Here is a 16,080-nt window from a genome sequence, read left to right on the forward strand (position 1 = left end):
GTAAATTGTGGAAATGCCCCTAAAAAACACAGCTCTCAGAATAGGAGGTAACCCCAGCTTTGAGTGCCCTGAAATGCTAGGCCTGGATCTAGTTGTGTTGCCTTGATAATGGTCTGCTGCTTGCCCAAAGGTTAATTGTTTAGGGTTAGGTTCCTCACCCCGTTCTTCTGCTGTTCCCCAGTGCAGGCCTGCTGCCTGCATGAATAATCCATGGAGTTTGCCAGATGTGATAGTCCAAGTCCTGTTTCTCTGTTCTGCCTTGTTATCTGCATTATATGTTCTGTGCTCAGAGAGATATTAATTTCTGAATATCATACTTCCCATAGTGACTGCTCAGCAGCCACATCATTGTGGTCTTAAAGATACAAGGCCAGATGCTTTCATTTATACAGGATAAACCTCTGAGGCTTATATGATCAGTTCCCAAACAATAATTTACAGAAATATTCTGCCTTTTGCATTCCAAGAAGTTTGAAGGCTACTTTGACAATAAATTACTTACAACAAATTTTATCCAAATTATCTTCTATGTTGTATTTTAATCTATTTTCCTCTCACATGTTCTTTTGCTTGATGTCTTTATAGACTTAACATGACTATCCAAATGGAAAATCTCATCTTAAATATGAGTCAGCAGAACCAGCTTTTACAAGCATGAAAACTCTCCAGATTACGATACCTTTGTACTGTGAAAATGAAAATTTAAAATTATATGCTGCGTATGGTGAATTATTTATCTATCTCATAGGCAATTAACTACAGCAAATTGTATGAGTCTGACAAAGCAAATGTCAGATGTTGTTTCCATTTCTGCTTTTGCTTTGCTTCACTGGCAAAATTCTTACTGATTTCAGTAGTGGCAGATTAAGCCTTGCGTATGTTTAATTTTCATAAGCCAGCAAAAATGTCTTTCCGTTTCATTGTGCCCATTTCCTTTAAATATTTCTGTGTGTCTTTACACAACTCTCCCACTCAAATTTCAACATCTTCCAAGTCTCCTTCCTTGGCTCAAGTTGTCTGAATCCCAACAAGTATTGGCTCAGACTATGGTCTCACCCAGCTAAGGGTCCATCCCTGCTGTGGGAGACAGACACTGCTTCTGTTTGCTAGGAGGTGAAATAAGGTATGGAATAAAGATGCTTTTCTGCATTGCCTGACTTTTGAGCCTCTTAGGTGTTTCACAGACTTGCAAAGCAGCAGATGGATAAATGGTGTCAGCAGTATAGTGTAGGCTGTGAGGAAAAAAGCCCTTACTGAGATTTAGGCTAACGTGAACAATATCCAGAAGGAGTGAGCAGCAGGCAAACCCTGGTGTTTGAGCACCCGGGGACAGGGAGCTCCCTGTGCTCCCCAAGGCAGCCAGTTCAAAGGGGAGTTGCTCAGGGGCACTGTGGTATGGGTCTTGTACATATTCTCTTAAATAAACCTCTGCCTTGACAGCAGGTTTGGGTTTGGTCTTGAAGCAAAAACCAATGTCTGGGAAGATCACAAACTCCTAACATGTGGATATTCAATACACTTGAAGGTGTTAAAAAGAGCATCATCTGAAATAGCCTCATGTCCATGTAGTGTACAGACCTGTGCTGCTAACATGGAGCATGCAGAGATATCTATCTTGTCATGTCCATGTCTATTGTTCCTGTCTTAATCTAAACAGACAGAAAAAGATTTATACTTCTTAACTGCTCTACATTAATGAAAAACGTTCTCTTCTGTTCTTTCACTGAAGCTGAAGGGCAAATAGTCTCTGAAGTGGGGGTGAGACCACAGTCAGACCTTGAATGAGGTTTTGGAAATGTCAGTGGACTCTGTTCACTGTGTGTGAGTTAGAGGTGTGGCAGAGTGCAGTTTGCTGAAGATCTGATTGAAGTTGTGCAGCACTGAGCATCAGTTGTCTGTGTTTTCTCTTTGGAGGCAAAAGCTGGGTAGGAGTCAAGTAGGGATTCCCCTGGGATGTGCAAGTGTCTCCTGTGGACAAGGACAGGCTGCTGCCTCCAAAAGTGGTGCTGGTTCTGGCCCCTCAAACTACACAACAAGAGGAGATGTGTGAAAATGTCCAGTGTAGAAAATCTGCTGAAGAGTGTGGTGGCTGATGTGCTTTAGAGGCACAGGTGAGAATTTGCTTTCAATAGAGCAGTGTAGGTGGATATTGGGTGAAAGCCTGGTTAAAGACTGTCAGCATTGTGATGACTGTGGCTGCAACTGTGCTGATAAAGCCATTGAAATATGGACATTTTGTCCATGTGGCTACATAAGGCTAAAGTGACAGGAGTTATCATAGTTGGCACGAAGCTGCAAAAGTGAAAATGCTTTTGTGCAGCTAAAATGTCTCCAGGACATAAGAACAGCTGAGTTAAGATGACCTGATAGGGAGGGAGAGACACTCTGTTTGGATTGGTGTTGTAAATGATGTAACTGCTGATTTTTACTAGCTTGGGGTATGGCTCACAGGTCACCTTGAACAAGCAAATAGCTGCACAGAATAGCTTTGAGTTTTTGAGTCATTCTGTGGAGCATACACTTTGGTCCTAATAAGCAGTGTTTATTAATCATTGAAACTCAACTTTGATTCTAATCACAAACATTATTTTTAGCCCCTCATGCTGAACAGACTTCAGATGTATTTTATCTGCTCAAAGGACCAGTTGTGCTGGGGTCAAATCCTGCCTATTATTAGGAATGTGTGTATTTAATAAAATATCTTGTTTATATCTAAGTTAAGCATTTTTTTTCTTAGATAGGTGTGATTTAATGTTTCTGTTTTAAGATGTTTTTCTCTGTTCCCACAAAACCAAATAATAGTTTGGGAGACCAAGAGAAGGAAGGGTGGGACGAAGCAGACATCTAAGTAAAACATATGTTGAATGGGAAAAAAATCAGTCATCCTGGGTTCTGGGCCTGTGATTATTTCCACATGCCTGGACCGTATCACTGTGCTGTGTGCCATTAATGTCATTAGATGCTTTATGCCAGAATGGGTTTTTTGTATGTGCTGGTGAGATTGCAGGAGTGGGACCTTGATGGGTAAATGCTGCCAGTGCCATGTGGGCACGGAGGGGGGGCTGCACCTTTCCAAACCCCCTTCCTGTGCTGTGTGGGCACATGCCCAGGCAGCTCAGCAGCCCCTGGAGTGCCAACAACAGCCTGGCTGGTTAAGGAGCCTCCAGGCAGGCAGCAAAGCTTGTCCTCAGCTCTTTTCAAGAAAAACTAACAAGAAAACTGGCTAATCTAACCCTACCTTGTAAAATCTGATATTTTTAACTGGTGCTTGGGGCTGGGAGAAGGTTGAAAAGAAGCTTGACGTTCCTATTCAGAGGTGCCTGTGTGTCCAGAAGAAATACCAGCCCCTCATTTTTGTGAGGACTGATTTGTGAGAATGCGAGGCCTTGGGATCCATCGTCATTCCATTTGGTTCATGGTGAAAGGAAAAGAGATTTGCTTGCTCCTTCCAGATAAAAATACAGAGGAGTCTTCCAGGCCAGAAAACTACTTTTTTCCCCCTTTTCTTTCCTTTTTTTGTTGTTATTTGAGCTTGCCAGATTGGTCTGCTCTCCACTCTCCAAGTGTGTGGGCGGCACAGAAGAGGTTGCAGAGACAAAGAACTGGGGGAGGGAGGAAGGAGAAGTGAAAAAGTCCTTTGGGTTGGAGGCATGGTGTATGGGAGGAAGAGACACAATGGCAGGAGCAGTTGGGGTTGTTTTGGTTTGCGGAAGCTCGCGGCAGATCAGAAGGAGCTGTGGTAGGTCAGAGACGCTCAGTCTAGATGCTGCAGTGGTGAATACATTAGCATGGTTTAGATCCTGGGGATATGGACATTCTTCTGTGTTTGGTAATATGAGTCTCATGTCCTGCTCTGATCCCTTTTCCTGGAAATGGAGATGTGGGATGGAGACGTGAATGGAGGGAAACATGACCATTGCTCTGCTTAGTACAATTATTTACACTTTATGTTCATCTGCTTTGTGCTTTGATAAAATAGCTATAAAACAAGTGGAATTTGGTGAAGGTAAAGCTGTGATCTTTTGTCTGATTAAAGACAGGACTGATTAAGTCCTGTTTTTCTGAGCTGAAGAACCAAAACACTTTTCTCATTCCAATAATAGCTGCCCCCAGTCTACTGCATCTGGCTTGTGACCTTTCAGGATACTTCTGTGAGACTGGGTTAGAGTCACAATGTCTTTTAGTTTGAATAATAGAATTAACAAGGAAGGAAGGCTAAATTTCAGGTAGAATGTGAAAGGCCACAAAGAGTCTAGGATGAAGAGGTACAAAACATCAGTGTCTGGCAATGGAGAAGTAGAAGAACAGAGAATGGTGAGTAAAAGATGAACAGAGGGCGTGGGAAGGGGCAACACCTGTAACAGGCATGACGTGATTTGTTTGGTATTTACACCAGCAAGATTCCTCTTACCAGGGCTGAAAAATTCACCCTTGCCATGCATTTTGTCCTTGAGGTATTTGACCTCCAACTCCTTTGGTTCCGTGGAGACCAATGTAAAAGAGCTTGTGAAAGCAGCTCTGTACAGGAAAGTTCTGTAAGTAAGGAACATTTCCTCTGAGATGGTCCTGCAGCAGAAGACAGGGCAGTTTTGGGGTGAAAAGGGGTGCATGAGAAGCCATTCCTGGATGAGGATCACTGAGTGTCCTCTGTGACCCTGGGAGCCTTTCAAAGCCCAGGCTAAAACTTCCTGTGGGCGCAAACAGTGAGGGGCATTCTCATGGACATGAGGTGTGAGCCTGCCTGCCCATCTTGCCAGCCCAAAAGGTTTCTTTTGGATCCTGCTGCCCTTCACTGTCCTCTCTGGAGGACTTTCAGCAGGGTAATAAAAAGGTGTTCTCAGCTGGGCTAATATTTACATCACAAACATACAGTGCCTTTGCTTGGTTACAAACATGTAAGTGAGAGGCTTTTCTGGGAAAGGGTGGCACAGGAAACAGAGAGGTTATTCACTCTTATCATTGTATCTGCTAAGAAATATCTTTAGCAGCTGCATTTCTTTGACAAGGGAGCGTTATTTAGATTACAGAGTCAGGCTCCCAAAAGCTGTCACGTGCTGGAGTGGAAGTTGTCTATCTGACCTTGGTGCCGGTGCTTTCTGATTGCCTTCTTTACCTCTTTGGTTTCATAGAGGCCGACCTGTGCCCTTTCTAGAGGGCATTGAATGAAGATTGTTAGAATGAAATAACTTGTTGCTTGAAAAGATCCTTATAAAAAATTTTGAAAAAACTCAAAATGTGCTGCTTTAGCTCAGGCAGAGAGGCATCACCATTTCCTACAGTAAAATACTGTGAAAGTGAATGCAGTGCTTGCTCTGCACTCACATGTTAAAGCAAAAATGCCATAAAAATACTGTTGATTCTAGCTGGTGATTTAGTTTTTCAGTGCAGAATTTGGATATTCCCTGTGATAAAGTGTGAACAAGCTACTTATATAGTATAAAAATATATATACTATACCAGTATTCCCTGTAACTTTGTGTGGAAAGACATACTTGGGTTGCTAAAGTCTGCCATAGAACCTTATCATGTGATACTGTTCAAAGTTTCCAAATATTTCATAGCCACAGAACTGGGCTTGAAATTACACATTTCTCAGTCCTGCCATGTTGTCATTGTGCCGTACCTCCAGTTGAAATAAAAATAAGGATATTCTCATGAGATTAAAGAAAATATTTGCTTTAATATAGAAACTTTAGTTTTCTCTGTAGTTCTGAAAACATAAGTCAACTCAATTCAGGTGAGTGTTATAAATCAGCATTTCTCTGGTTTTTAAAATTACAGTGTTTCTTCTGGTGACGTGTTTTTATATTCATTTTCCATTTGATTTGGATAAGCCTAAGATTCAGAAGAATCTTGTTGTGCTTGAAGAAGTAATGTGAAATGGCAGTGAGAGGCAAAGCTATTAATTTAGCATGGAAATGAAGGTCAGAGCTGGAGGCATTTGAAGACCTGATTGGTGTCATGCACAGCATGATACCTGCCCTCAGGAATGGGCTTCTGGCAGATTCCACGGGACCTTGCCCCAGACAGGCATGGTTTTTTCTGTATCATTTAAAAGCTCCTGGTTAGTGTTTTCTTGCCAGGCACATCTTATATTGAATTCTGTGAATTTTAGTCCTTGCTTCCTCTTGGTTTCCCACAGAGTTTTCTCAATATATTATCCCAAAAGTATACAAGGAAGAGGGAGCACTCTTGGCTTTTGGTGCAATAATTTCTTTTCTGACACCTTCATGCCCTGAGTCACTCTTGTTAAAGATAAACCCCCCATCCAGTGGGGCCTTGTGAGCATGTACATGCTGATGGAAAAATTTGGCTTGAGGTCGGTTCAGTTCCTTTCCATAGAAATCCTTCTTCTTGCTCAGCTTTTTGTCCCTCTCCAACTCTGCTGTTTCTCTGTTCCCCTCCTGCAGACAGTCAGGCAGGGAGGTTGTGATAAAATGCTGAGTGCTGGCAGCGTCAGGGTTAAGACTTGGAAGCTGTGGCAGCTTTGGTTTTACATAAACAGGGGTGACAGCCCTTGAGCAGTGGCATGAGGGCTCTGGCTCTCCTTCACAACCTGGACATCCATTGCAACACCTCCCTGATGTCTTTATTGCCCTGCCAGAGACAGCCTTTACCACTGTGCTGCTGCAGCTCCTGTCACTAAAGCAAACACAGCTGATGTCTCATTTAAGCTAAGTGCAAATGGGAGGTGGTTAGTCAGCCTAAAGATTTTTTCCTGTCCTTAAATTCCCCTTCCTGCTGTGCCTGCAGAGAATTGTATTGGGGTAATTGAGCCACCTGGATTAGCAGTGGCAGTGCTGTAGTTTGTAGGTATGAGTCGTGATTTCAATTTTAAAAATTTAAGCCAGAATTTTGAATTTCCTTTGACTTACACTGTGAGATTTGGCTTTCATCCAGAGCTGCAGCTTTATAATAATGCTTAATAATGGCATAACTCGTTATATTCCCAAATGGCTGCATAAACGTCAGCTAATCAGCATATTGCTTGCTGCAGCAGTATCTGTGTCTTTGCATTGCAGAAAAAGGATTGAAGGTGGAGACACACCTTTTGTCTAAGTCACCTCTGTAAATGGCAATAAATTAATTTTAAAGGAATGTATAGAAGGCAAGGTTTCCTAGCTGTTTCTTGTGCATGTTGGTGAGACATTTTTTCTTGCATGCTTTCCTACTGAGAACATATTTTTTCCTCTGAAGTTACAATGGCAGAGGTTTCTGAAGGAAATCTGTTTTCTGTACAGGTGAAGCTTCCCCTTAGGAGCAGTCAGAGATTCATGCTGAAAAAAGACCTAAGAATGTGTTCCCATAAATTATCCTATCTTCCCAGATGAACTCTAGTAGCTGAGAGCTACTGCATTGAGTGAAAAAGGGCAATTTCTAGTCAATCTGTTTGTTACCATAGAGTCAAGTGTAAGTGGTAATGGAGAAACTGATTGCAGCTTTTAAACCTTTTAAAAAGTCATTGAGAGAAGATTCCATGTACCTGGTGAACATTAGATTGATTTCCAGAGTTCCCACCTTTTACCCATGCTGATATTCAAGTAAACTTCTTGGACTGTTTCTTGTCTGGATGTCTCTACCTGCAGCACCATTAAAGGAAGTGTGATCCCCATCAAGAGAGGTTTTAATTCTTGTTTTGTCTCACTAACAAAGTGTAAACTCCAGTTCTCCATAGAGCCAAATCCAGTTCCAAAGGACTTCTAGCTGCATGAGGCTTGCATGAACTGGATTTTCATTTTCTTGGCCTGGCCTATGCATAACTGCGATCTTATCCTTGATCTCCCTGAGTTTTCATCCTTTTCTTCTTCTCTCTTTGTATCTCCTTCTGTGTTTCCTCCCATATAAGACAGGACTCTGCAGAGCTGGTTCTCCCTGCTGTGGTTCCCTGCAGATATCCCTTCTGCTTTCCCCAGTCAGGGTTGAATGGGCTCTTTGGCTCTGTTGGGATGTCTTTTCCCAGACCACGATGGTTCTTTGGGATCCTCCTTGCTGACCTGCCAGCCTTCACACCAGGACACCAGCAAAGCCATGCAGATAGTCATAACCCTTCCAGGCCACCCTGCCTGGTACCCAGGGCTGGGAATTTTATCCTGGGAGGATTGGGAGAGGTGCCCCATTGCCTGCTCAAGGCTGCTGGGAAAGACCCAAGGTTTTAGCTATGGCTTGATGTCTGTGAATCTATTTTCAGAAGTGCTCTGCAGCCTCAGCATCCTACTCTTGTGGTTAATAAGTATATTTAGCAAGATCAGACACTGCCTCAAAATACTCCTGCTGCAGATTTCTCCTGGCTTGGACAGCAACACTGCTGCTTGGCCAGAGTTTGCTGGATGCAGTTCATGAATGGAAATGGATTTAGGGGCTGGGTTTTTGTTGGGTCCAACCTAATACCATTGTCAGTGATTTAGAAGGGGATGCAAATGGTGATGTTATTGATTTTTATACTTGATGCCAAAATGGGAGGGTTTATCCTTATTGACAAGGGCAAAGAAACAGCCCAAGGGGATCTGGAGTGTATTGACAGAGAGAACTGTAAAACAGGAACAGCGCAATGGGAAGGATTTCCCTTTGTCTAGAGGAGAACTTGAAACATGAAAGACTGAGAGGTAATTTGGAATAGATAAAGGTCTGAAATGGGTTGGAGGTGGCCAGAACAAATCAGCAGTAAGTTTCAGTGTGATGTATCTGTGAAGGAAAGATTTGCCATATGGCAAATAATCCTCAAGGAATTATCACAGGACAGGGATGACAGGCCATTCTACTGCTGTGGATGGCTCTGAGGGTCTGTGTCCCCCAGGAGCAGCTCCACAGCACCAAGGGAAGCTCAGGGGTGGGACGGGATGCTGGATTCTTTTTGGAAAAAAAAAAAATTAAAATCAATTGAAATTGTTTATAATTTTCTGCCAAACAGGATGACTCATTCTGGCAGTCTGCCCTCTCCACCCTCCCCTTCAGACAAACAAACAAAGCCAATAAGTTACAAAAAATAAAATAATCAGACAAGATAGCAATTCACACTTTTCCTTTTGGTGTATTCAAAACAAAGGGCTTAATTTATTTTTTTTTTAAGGACATCATTTCAGAGCTGGATTGAATGACCATAACTTGAAAAAATGAAGTAAAAATAACTCTGAAAATAAAATGGCTCATTTTGAATTAAAGAAACATTTTGTTCAGTGAGACACACAAAGCATTCATTTTTGGGCCAACATGAAATTATATTTTTTTTCTAGCAATCTCTTGGTTGAGGCAGTGAACCAAGAAGTCAATTATTCACAGAGCTGTAGCATGATTAAGGTAAGGATGGAAAGCAGAGCTGAAATGAGAAACTGAGGGAGAAAACTTGGGATTGAATGTCCAAGTCAATCTTCATTCCTCCAAGTGAAACGTGGAATTTGATGTTGTAAATTTCTGGACCCTTTACCTGAGAGGGTGAGGTGCCCCCCAGAAGATGAAAGCAGCAGTGTCCCTGTGGCATTTGTGGGTCCCCAGCAGTCAGGGAGCAGAGCAGGGTGCTGTGATGGGTTGGTGTGACCTGGGAGATATCCTGCACCCACTGGGGCTGTAGGGGCCCCACCACGGTGCTCGGGGCACGTCCTCACCCCACTTGCTGCTGCAGCAAATGCAGCATAATCTGGGGAGGGGGAAAAAATAGAAGGAAAAAAAAAGCAAGATTCTTCTTCTGCCAAGAAGCTGCCATGAGCTCTGCAGAGTGTGACTTTGGGCAGGGATGAGCAGAGTGCTGCTCAGCTGAGGAAGAGCTGCTGCTTGGCTCTGGAGTGCACGTTGTCCCGGCGGGGCAGGTGGGAGCAGGGGTGAGCCGGCAGCGGTGACGGCATGGAGGGCTCGGGACAGGCTCCTCTTGCAGGTTGAAAATGCTGGACACAGCTTTCCTCAAGCACGCAGCACTAGTGCAAACACCCTGACTCTGCTTTTTGGCTTGGGCTTTTTTTGCACTGCCTTTTTTTTTTCCTCTTCTTTTTGTTGGTTTTTTTTTTTTCTTTTTTTCCTCCAGAAGTGCTGAGACCTCAGCACACAGACATCCTAAGCAAATAATCCTTACAACACAGGCAAGAGAAAATCTTATTTCCGTTTTTTCCGGTGGCAGAATCGAGGCAGTGGGATGGCAGGATTTGCCCAGCACCATGGTAAGAGTTGGGAGGCAGGGCTGCTCTCGCGGCTGCACAAGTTTCACTGCCGCTCCTTTGCAGAGAGGGGAGCGACTGCGGCGCAGCACAAAGATGCATGAGCTGGTTTCCATCGAGCCAGCTGGGATGTGCCGCTCTGGCCGTGGCAGCTCGGTGCCTGCTGTGTTAATTTACCCACAGAGCAGCGGACAGGAGAGATGCCGGGAGAGGAGCGAGTGGGCAGGGGCGTGCGGTGCTGGAGATGGAGAGGAGGGAGCGAGCGAGCTCCTGCACGAACTGCGGGATGCAGAGAGCAACCGAGGGACCATCCCTGGCTGCGGTGCCCTGCGCACCTCCTCGCACCACTCTCGGCATCTCCCTGCTTTCCCTAACGCTGGCCATTATCCATCAGCAGAGGTAATGAGCTGGAGCGCAGGAAGCGTTGGATCTGGGCTGAGCATGCCGGCCCCGCACAAAAGAGTTTATGGGGGGTAATGCTTTTATTATTTCAGTCTGTGGCGAACCATTCAGCCTTTCGAGCGCTTATTTATTAAATAATTAATAAATATTAATATTAGTAAATATTAATATTAATAAAACTATTAAATAATTAATAATTAGCCCGCAAAAGCCGTTTGAAGACTGGTGTGGTGATGTCTGGTAATAAATTTTAACTTTTCTTTTTCCCCGCTCTAATTTATTCCAGGGTTTTGCAGTGGGGAGCGAAAGTTTCACGTGGCCAGAGTCCCTTGGTTTTATAAATGACTTCTTAATTTTTGTTTTCTTTATCTTGCCCCGTGGTGTCAGCGGTGCCTCCCGCTTTGTTCGCAGCACCGCCGCGTTTGAGCCGGGCCGGCCGCCCCGCTCGTGGGTGCCGCGTTCCGCGCTGTGCGTGGGGAGGGGGACACGCTCTATCGGTGAAACGCCGGCAGCTATTTCAGGAGGCGAAGTCTCCTCCTTCTTATGTAAATAAAGATGACAGCTCGGAGCGCCGGTGCCGCGGCGGGAGGCGCGGGTGTGGGCGGAGGCAGCCGGCGCGGGGCAGCCGCGTCCCGCGGGGCCCGGGGACTGCGGAGCGGAGCCGGGGCCGGGGCCGGGCGGCGGCTGCGCCGACATGGGCGGGCAGGTGACGAGAAACCTGCTCTACGGTAAGCAGCGAGCGCGGCAGGCGGCTGGGAGAGGTGCGGCGGGGATGCCGGGGATGCGGATTCTGCCCTGTCTGCTCCCCGAGCATCCCGCTCCGGGAGCGGGGCTGGAAGCCCGGGCTGGGATGGGGCTCGTCTGGCTGAACACGGGGATAAGGCGTAGATACCTGCCCGGGCAGCGCCGACGGGCTCGCTGTGAGGTGTCAGGGTGGAAGGAGAAGTAACTGTGTCCGTGTGTATCCGTGTGCGCAGGGTGACAGCCCCGCCGGGAAACGCCAGCCCCGCTGCCAAGGTTACTCAGCGGGCTCTCGGAGCAGTCACCTTATTTCTCCTTCCCACCAGCAGTTTCTTAGCTGAATTGCTAAGGTTTGGAACGAATGTCGGTGTGAATTGACGGAGCTGAGGCTCGGAGAGCAGCCCTGTCCCTGGGTTTGTTGGGGATGCACAGCGGGGCGAGGGAGGAGCTGGGGAGGGACCGGAGTGTCCTGCACAGGCCAGCCTTAAACAGAATGTGAATCCATGGACAGTGTGGGACACGTCCCTGCCTGCACAAATCTCGTGCAATTAATACTTCTGTGAGAACATTGCAGTCCTTAGCATGAAACCCGTGTCTTGCTCTGAAACGTTCTGCGTGGGTTTGCACGTAGTAAGTGTGCTGCATGCTCAGTGAGGTGTGAATGGGGCTTTCAGGAACCCTTCCTTGTCACAATAGTAAACATGGATATGGGAGACACAGGTAAAGCGCTGTGGAGGATCTCATATCCTTGAATAAAAATACATGAGGTATACACATTCACACTGTGAATATTCATATTACAGCCCTGATTCTTCTCATATTTTCTACCAAGTCCAAACCCTATAGTTTAAGGAACAAATGGGCATAGTTAGGAAGCAAATGACTCTCCCCAAAGGTATTTAGCAAGATGATAGTGATTTTTTATTTGTTCATTGTTTGTATTCTGAAGTTTCTGTGGCCTGACCTTATTTCTTATTTAATCTCATTATATGCATGCAGTATGCAGAATAATTGTACTGCTGGGTCACCAAAAAAACAAACAAACAAACAAAAAAAACCCCCAACAATTAAAAAAAACCTCTGGCTGTCCTCTTGTGATTGTAAGTGCCTTTTCCCCTCTGAAACATTATTTGAATGAATTTTTAAGAAAAGTCAGTGAAAGAATAAAAAATATATATGTTTCCTGTGTGTGCCAGGGGCTTGGCATTCCTGTTGGGGCCTTCTCCTGCCTGCAGCTGGCAGTGCACTGCACAGCAATCTTGCAACTTCTGCCTTTCAGCAATTCTACTCCAGCAAGCATGCTGCTCTTTAATTTTTATTTGTTGGAAGATGCAGGTGATGTGGGTAATTAACTCAAATTTTCCTCTTCAGAGGGGCTACAGGCTGTGTTATATACAGAGGTGATGCACTGCTTTGTTCAGCACAGTGATACTTGAAAAGAAATAAGGATTATATTAAAAAAATCGTGCTACAAAGGCACATTTAACAAAAATAGACTACATCTGCACTTGTGGTTTGTCTGTGGCTACTGTTCCTCCAGTTCCATCTTTCTGTTGAATATTTGTGTTTCAGATGTGTCTCAAAATAGCTGAGGAAAGAGAACAGAATCTGTATCCATTTCTCATAAGTTGAATTGAAAGTGAATCTAATGATACTGAAAGGAGTTGTATTGATAACCTTAGGACTGACAATCTTTGTCTTAGCACAGATAATTAATTAACCAGTGTCCTTCAGACATTTCTGGTGACCTCTCCGTGTGGCAAGGATGAGGTGGGATTTTTACAAGCACCTGTTCACTGAGAATTAGCTCAGCTGGGGAGATGCTGCTCATGCTGTGCTGGGCTGGTCCTGGGCACACAGCAGGTTTACTGAGACTTGTGCCCAGGGCTGGGCACACCCTGACCTTGTCAGGGTCATAAAAGCTAATTGAGATAAAAGCTCCTGAAGTGGCTCTTGAGGGAGGCACTCTGTCAAAAACACCATAAAATCAGGTTGTTTGTTTTAAAAACTGTGGGTGCCCTGATGTAAGAACAGAGGTTTGGTGTTGGCTGCCAGCCAACTGAACATGAGCCAGCAGCGTGCCCAGACTGACGGCATCCTGGCCTCTATCTGCAGTAGTGTGGCCAGCAGGACAGGGCAGGGACTGTCCCCCTGTACTGGGCACTGCTGAGGCTGCACCTCGAGTGCTGTGCCCAGTTCTGAGCCCCTCAGTCCAGGCAGGACATGGAGGTAACCAGGTGAGTCCAGAGAGGAGCCACAGAGCTGGTGAAGGGTCTGAAGGGTTAATCATTTGAGAAGCAGCTGAGGGAGCTGGGGGTGTTTAGCCTGGGAAAAAAGGAGGCTCAGGGGAGACCCTGACACTCTCTACACCTGCCTGAAAGGATGTACTGAGGGGGGGTTCAGCCTAATCTCCCAAGCAGCAAAGGATAAGGACAAGAGGAAATGATCTCAAGTTGTGCCAGGAGAGGTTTTGATTGGGTATTAGAAAAAAATCTTCTTTGAAAGGGCAGTCAGGTGTTGGAAGAGGATGCCCAGGGAAGTGGTGGAATCACTGGCCCTGGGAGTGTTCAGAAAGCATGTTGGTGTGCTGCTTACTGACATGGTTTAGTGGTGGACTTGGCAGGGCTGGTTAGGAGCTGGTCTTGGTTATCTTAGAGATCTTTTCCACTCTTAATGATTCTGTGATTCTAGGTTTGCAGCAGTCATGTACAACCACACACAGACCATGAGGAACACCTGGCATCATTTTGGCCCCTTTCACTCACAAATGTGCTCTCAAACAGCAAAGATATGCAGCAATCCTGCTGGATAGAGGAGACTCAACATCCTTTGGCTCAAGAAAAGTCACGAGTGGGTGACATGTCATGCATGGGGTTGCATGGCCATGGTGGTGGCACTGGGTGTCCCTGGACCTGCACTGATGCTTGGCTGTACTGTGTGAAGTCCTGCAAGCCAGTGCTGCTGATCCTGTTTGAGCCACACTGTGAGGTACACACAGGCTCACATGCACAGGCATCTCCCTGGGTGAAAATGCTGCTTTCCCATTGACAGGTGGCTGCAGAGCCATGCTCCTCTGCCCTAAGATGGAGATGGTGGGTGCTGAATGGGCCCTGAGTCACTTGAATGAAAGTTTCCCACCTGATGGGACTGGGGGGAAAGATAAGCTTTTAGCTAGTGTCACTAAAGCTACCTGAGTTTCCTAAGAGAGCTTCATTTCCTCCACTTCTGACTTTATTCCCCACTACCAAACAAACCCCAATGGCTTGTACCATGAAGAGCAGTATGTTTGTGAAAGGAGTCATCTGATGGCTTGAGATGTTGTGTCATGGGATTGCAGTGCTGACACCCACTCAGGCAGTCTCCATCTATGTCCCTGTTCCTGGCACTGTGACTGTCTCTGTTCCTCTTTCCCATTCCCCCTGCTTTCCCACACCTGCTTTCCCATACACTGTAGAAGTCCTTGTGGTGTTTTCCAGAGCAGTCTACGCAGCAAGAAGAGAAGTCAAAATAGGAGGTTCAAAGGTAACACAACCTTGATGGACAGGATGTTTACTTGCTATTTGAAGTGTAGTATCTATATATGCACTGCTTAACAGTATTTTAAACAGGAAGTGCTGATATGGTTCCTTGTGATTCATAGAAAGCTGGTTTCTACAAGAATGACTGTATACTACAACCTTCCTATAACAGAGTCAGGATTTATTAAGTTATTATATTAAACTACTTGCTATCTAATCATGCTTGAAGTAAATGTCTAATAGATGCATATGTCATAATACTCAGGTTCTTTTTATGTGTTTGGTACAACGTTCATCTGTTGCAGTAGTTTTTCATGCCTCGTACGACCGTGAGTGAGCTGCTATTTGTAAGAGATCCTGTTCTTGATTTTAGGGGCCAAATCTATGAGATTCAGTCTAAGGAAAAAAAAAATCCCCAAACACCTGTGTACTTTTTATGTCTCTTTCACTAAGAACCAAGCTGACCCAAAGTGATGGTTTAGCCAAGGAAGCTGCTGCACTGTGTGGTGGAGGGGTTCAGTGAAGGTAGGTGTGCAGAGGTTATGATGGCACGTGCACATCTCTTCAGAGGACCTTTGACTTGCCAGAGTTTACACTGTGGGTTAGTCCATGTGCAGGGAGTATGTCAGTCTGCATAGCTGCACATTTACTCAATAATTACCCTACCACCACTGGTAATTATTAATAAAACATTAGTTGCAGGGATTTGTTTCACTTTCACTTTAATTACTCACGTCACTGGCAATTCATCAGAGTTTTGCTGTGGAATCACTTTTACAAGGAGCAGGGGAAAAGGCATCTCGTGGCACGTTTTCCAAACTGTAATTGTATGGCATCAATGTAATTGCAAAGCAGTCCCAAGTGAGATATGTCTGGTTTTTAGCCCAGGAGGTGGTGCTGACTGACAGGTGTGATTTTCAGTTGGAAGGGCAGAGTTTTTAAGCTGCTTGCAGAAGGTGCTCTGTAAGCTGTGAGTACCATATAAATAATGGCTCGTGGGTCTTTGTGTGGTGTATGCAGAGGATCACATAAGGGTTATGTATGACCAGATTTATATCCCCCATATGTAGGTCTGGTGAGCAATGCAGCCACATTTGTGTGCTGAAAAATGGAAGAAGGAATCAGGAATTAGGAATTATAGCAGGACTTCATCCACACTGCATGGGAATAGGCTTTTGGGTGGCTATCTATTTCCCATTTGATCAGATCTCATTTTCCATGGACATTCCTTTCCTTCCTGGCTGGTCATTTATTCCTGTACAAAAGAGTGTGAAGCT

General features: G+C 45.1%; 1 protein-coding gene across 3 annotated transcripts in view; it reads left to right on the forward strand.

Moving 5' to 3' along the window:
* The window catches only part of NEURL1 (neuralized E3 ubiquitin protein ligase 1), a 146,574-nt gene that overhangs the window by 48,394 nt on the left and 82,100 nt on the right, over nucleotides 1-16,080 (forward strand). Inside the window, exon 1 of one of the 3 annotated variants that reach the window (XM_014275731.3) lies at nucleotides 10,106-10,145. The exons of 1 other annotated variant lie outside the window; for it this stretch is intronic. In XM_014275731.3, the coding sequence (XP_014131206.1) occupies nucleotides 10,121-10,145 (25 nt within the window). In that variant the 5' untranslated portion in view covers nucleotides 10,106-10,120. Of the gene's footprint in view, nucleotides 1-10,105; nucleotides 10,146-11,107; nucleotides 11,273-16,080 lie in introns of those variants that run through there. One more of the 3 variants, XM_074545174.1, reaches the window with a different exon arrangement.

The sequence above is a fragment of the Zonotrichia albicollis genome, chromosome 7, assembly GCF_047830755.1.
Source record: "Zonotrichia albicollis isolate bZonAlb1 chromosome 7, bZonAlb1.hap1, whole genome shotgun sequence".
NCBI classification, from domain to species: domain Eukaryota; kingdom Metazoa; phylum Chordata; class Aves; order Passeriformes; family Passerellidae; genus Zonotrichia; species Zonotrichia albicollis.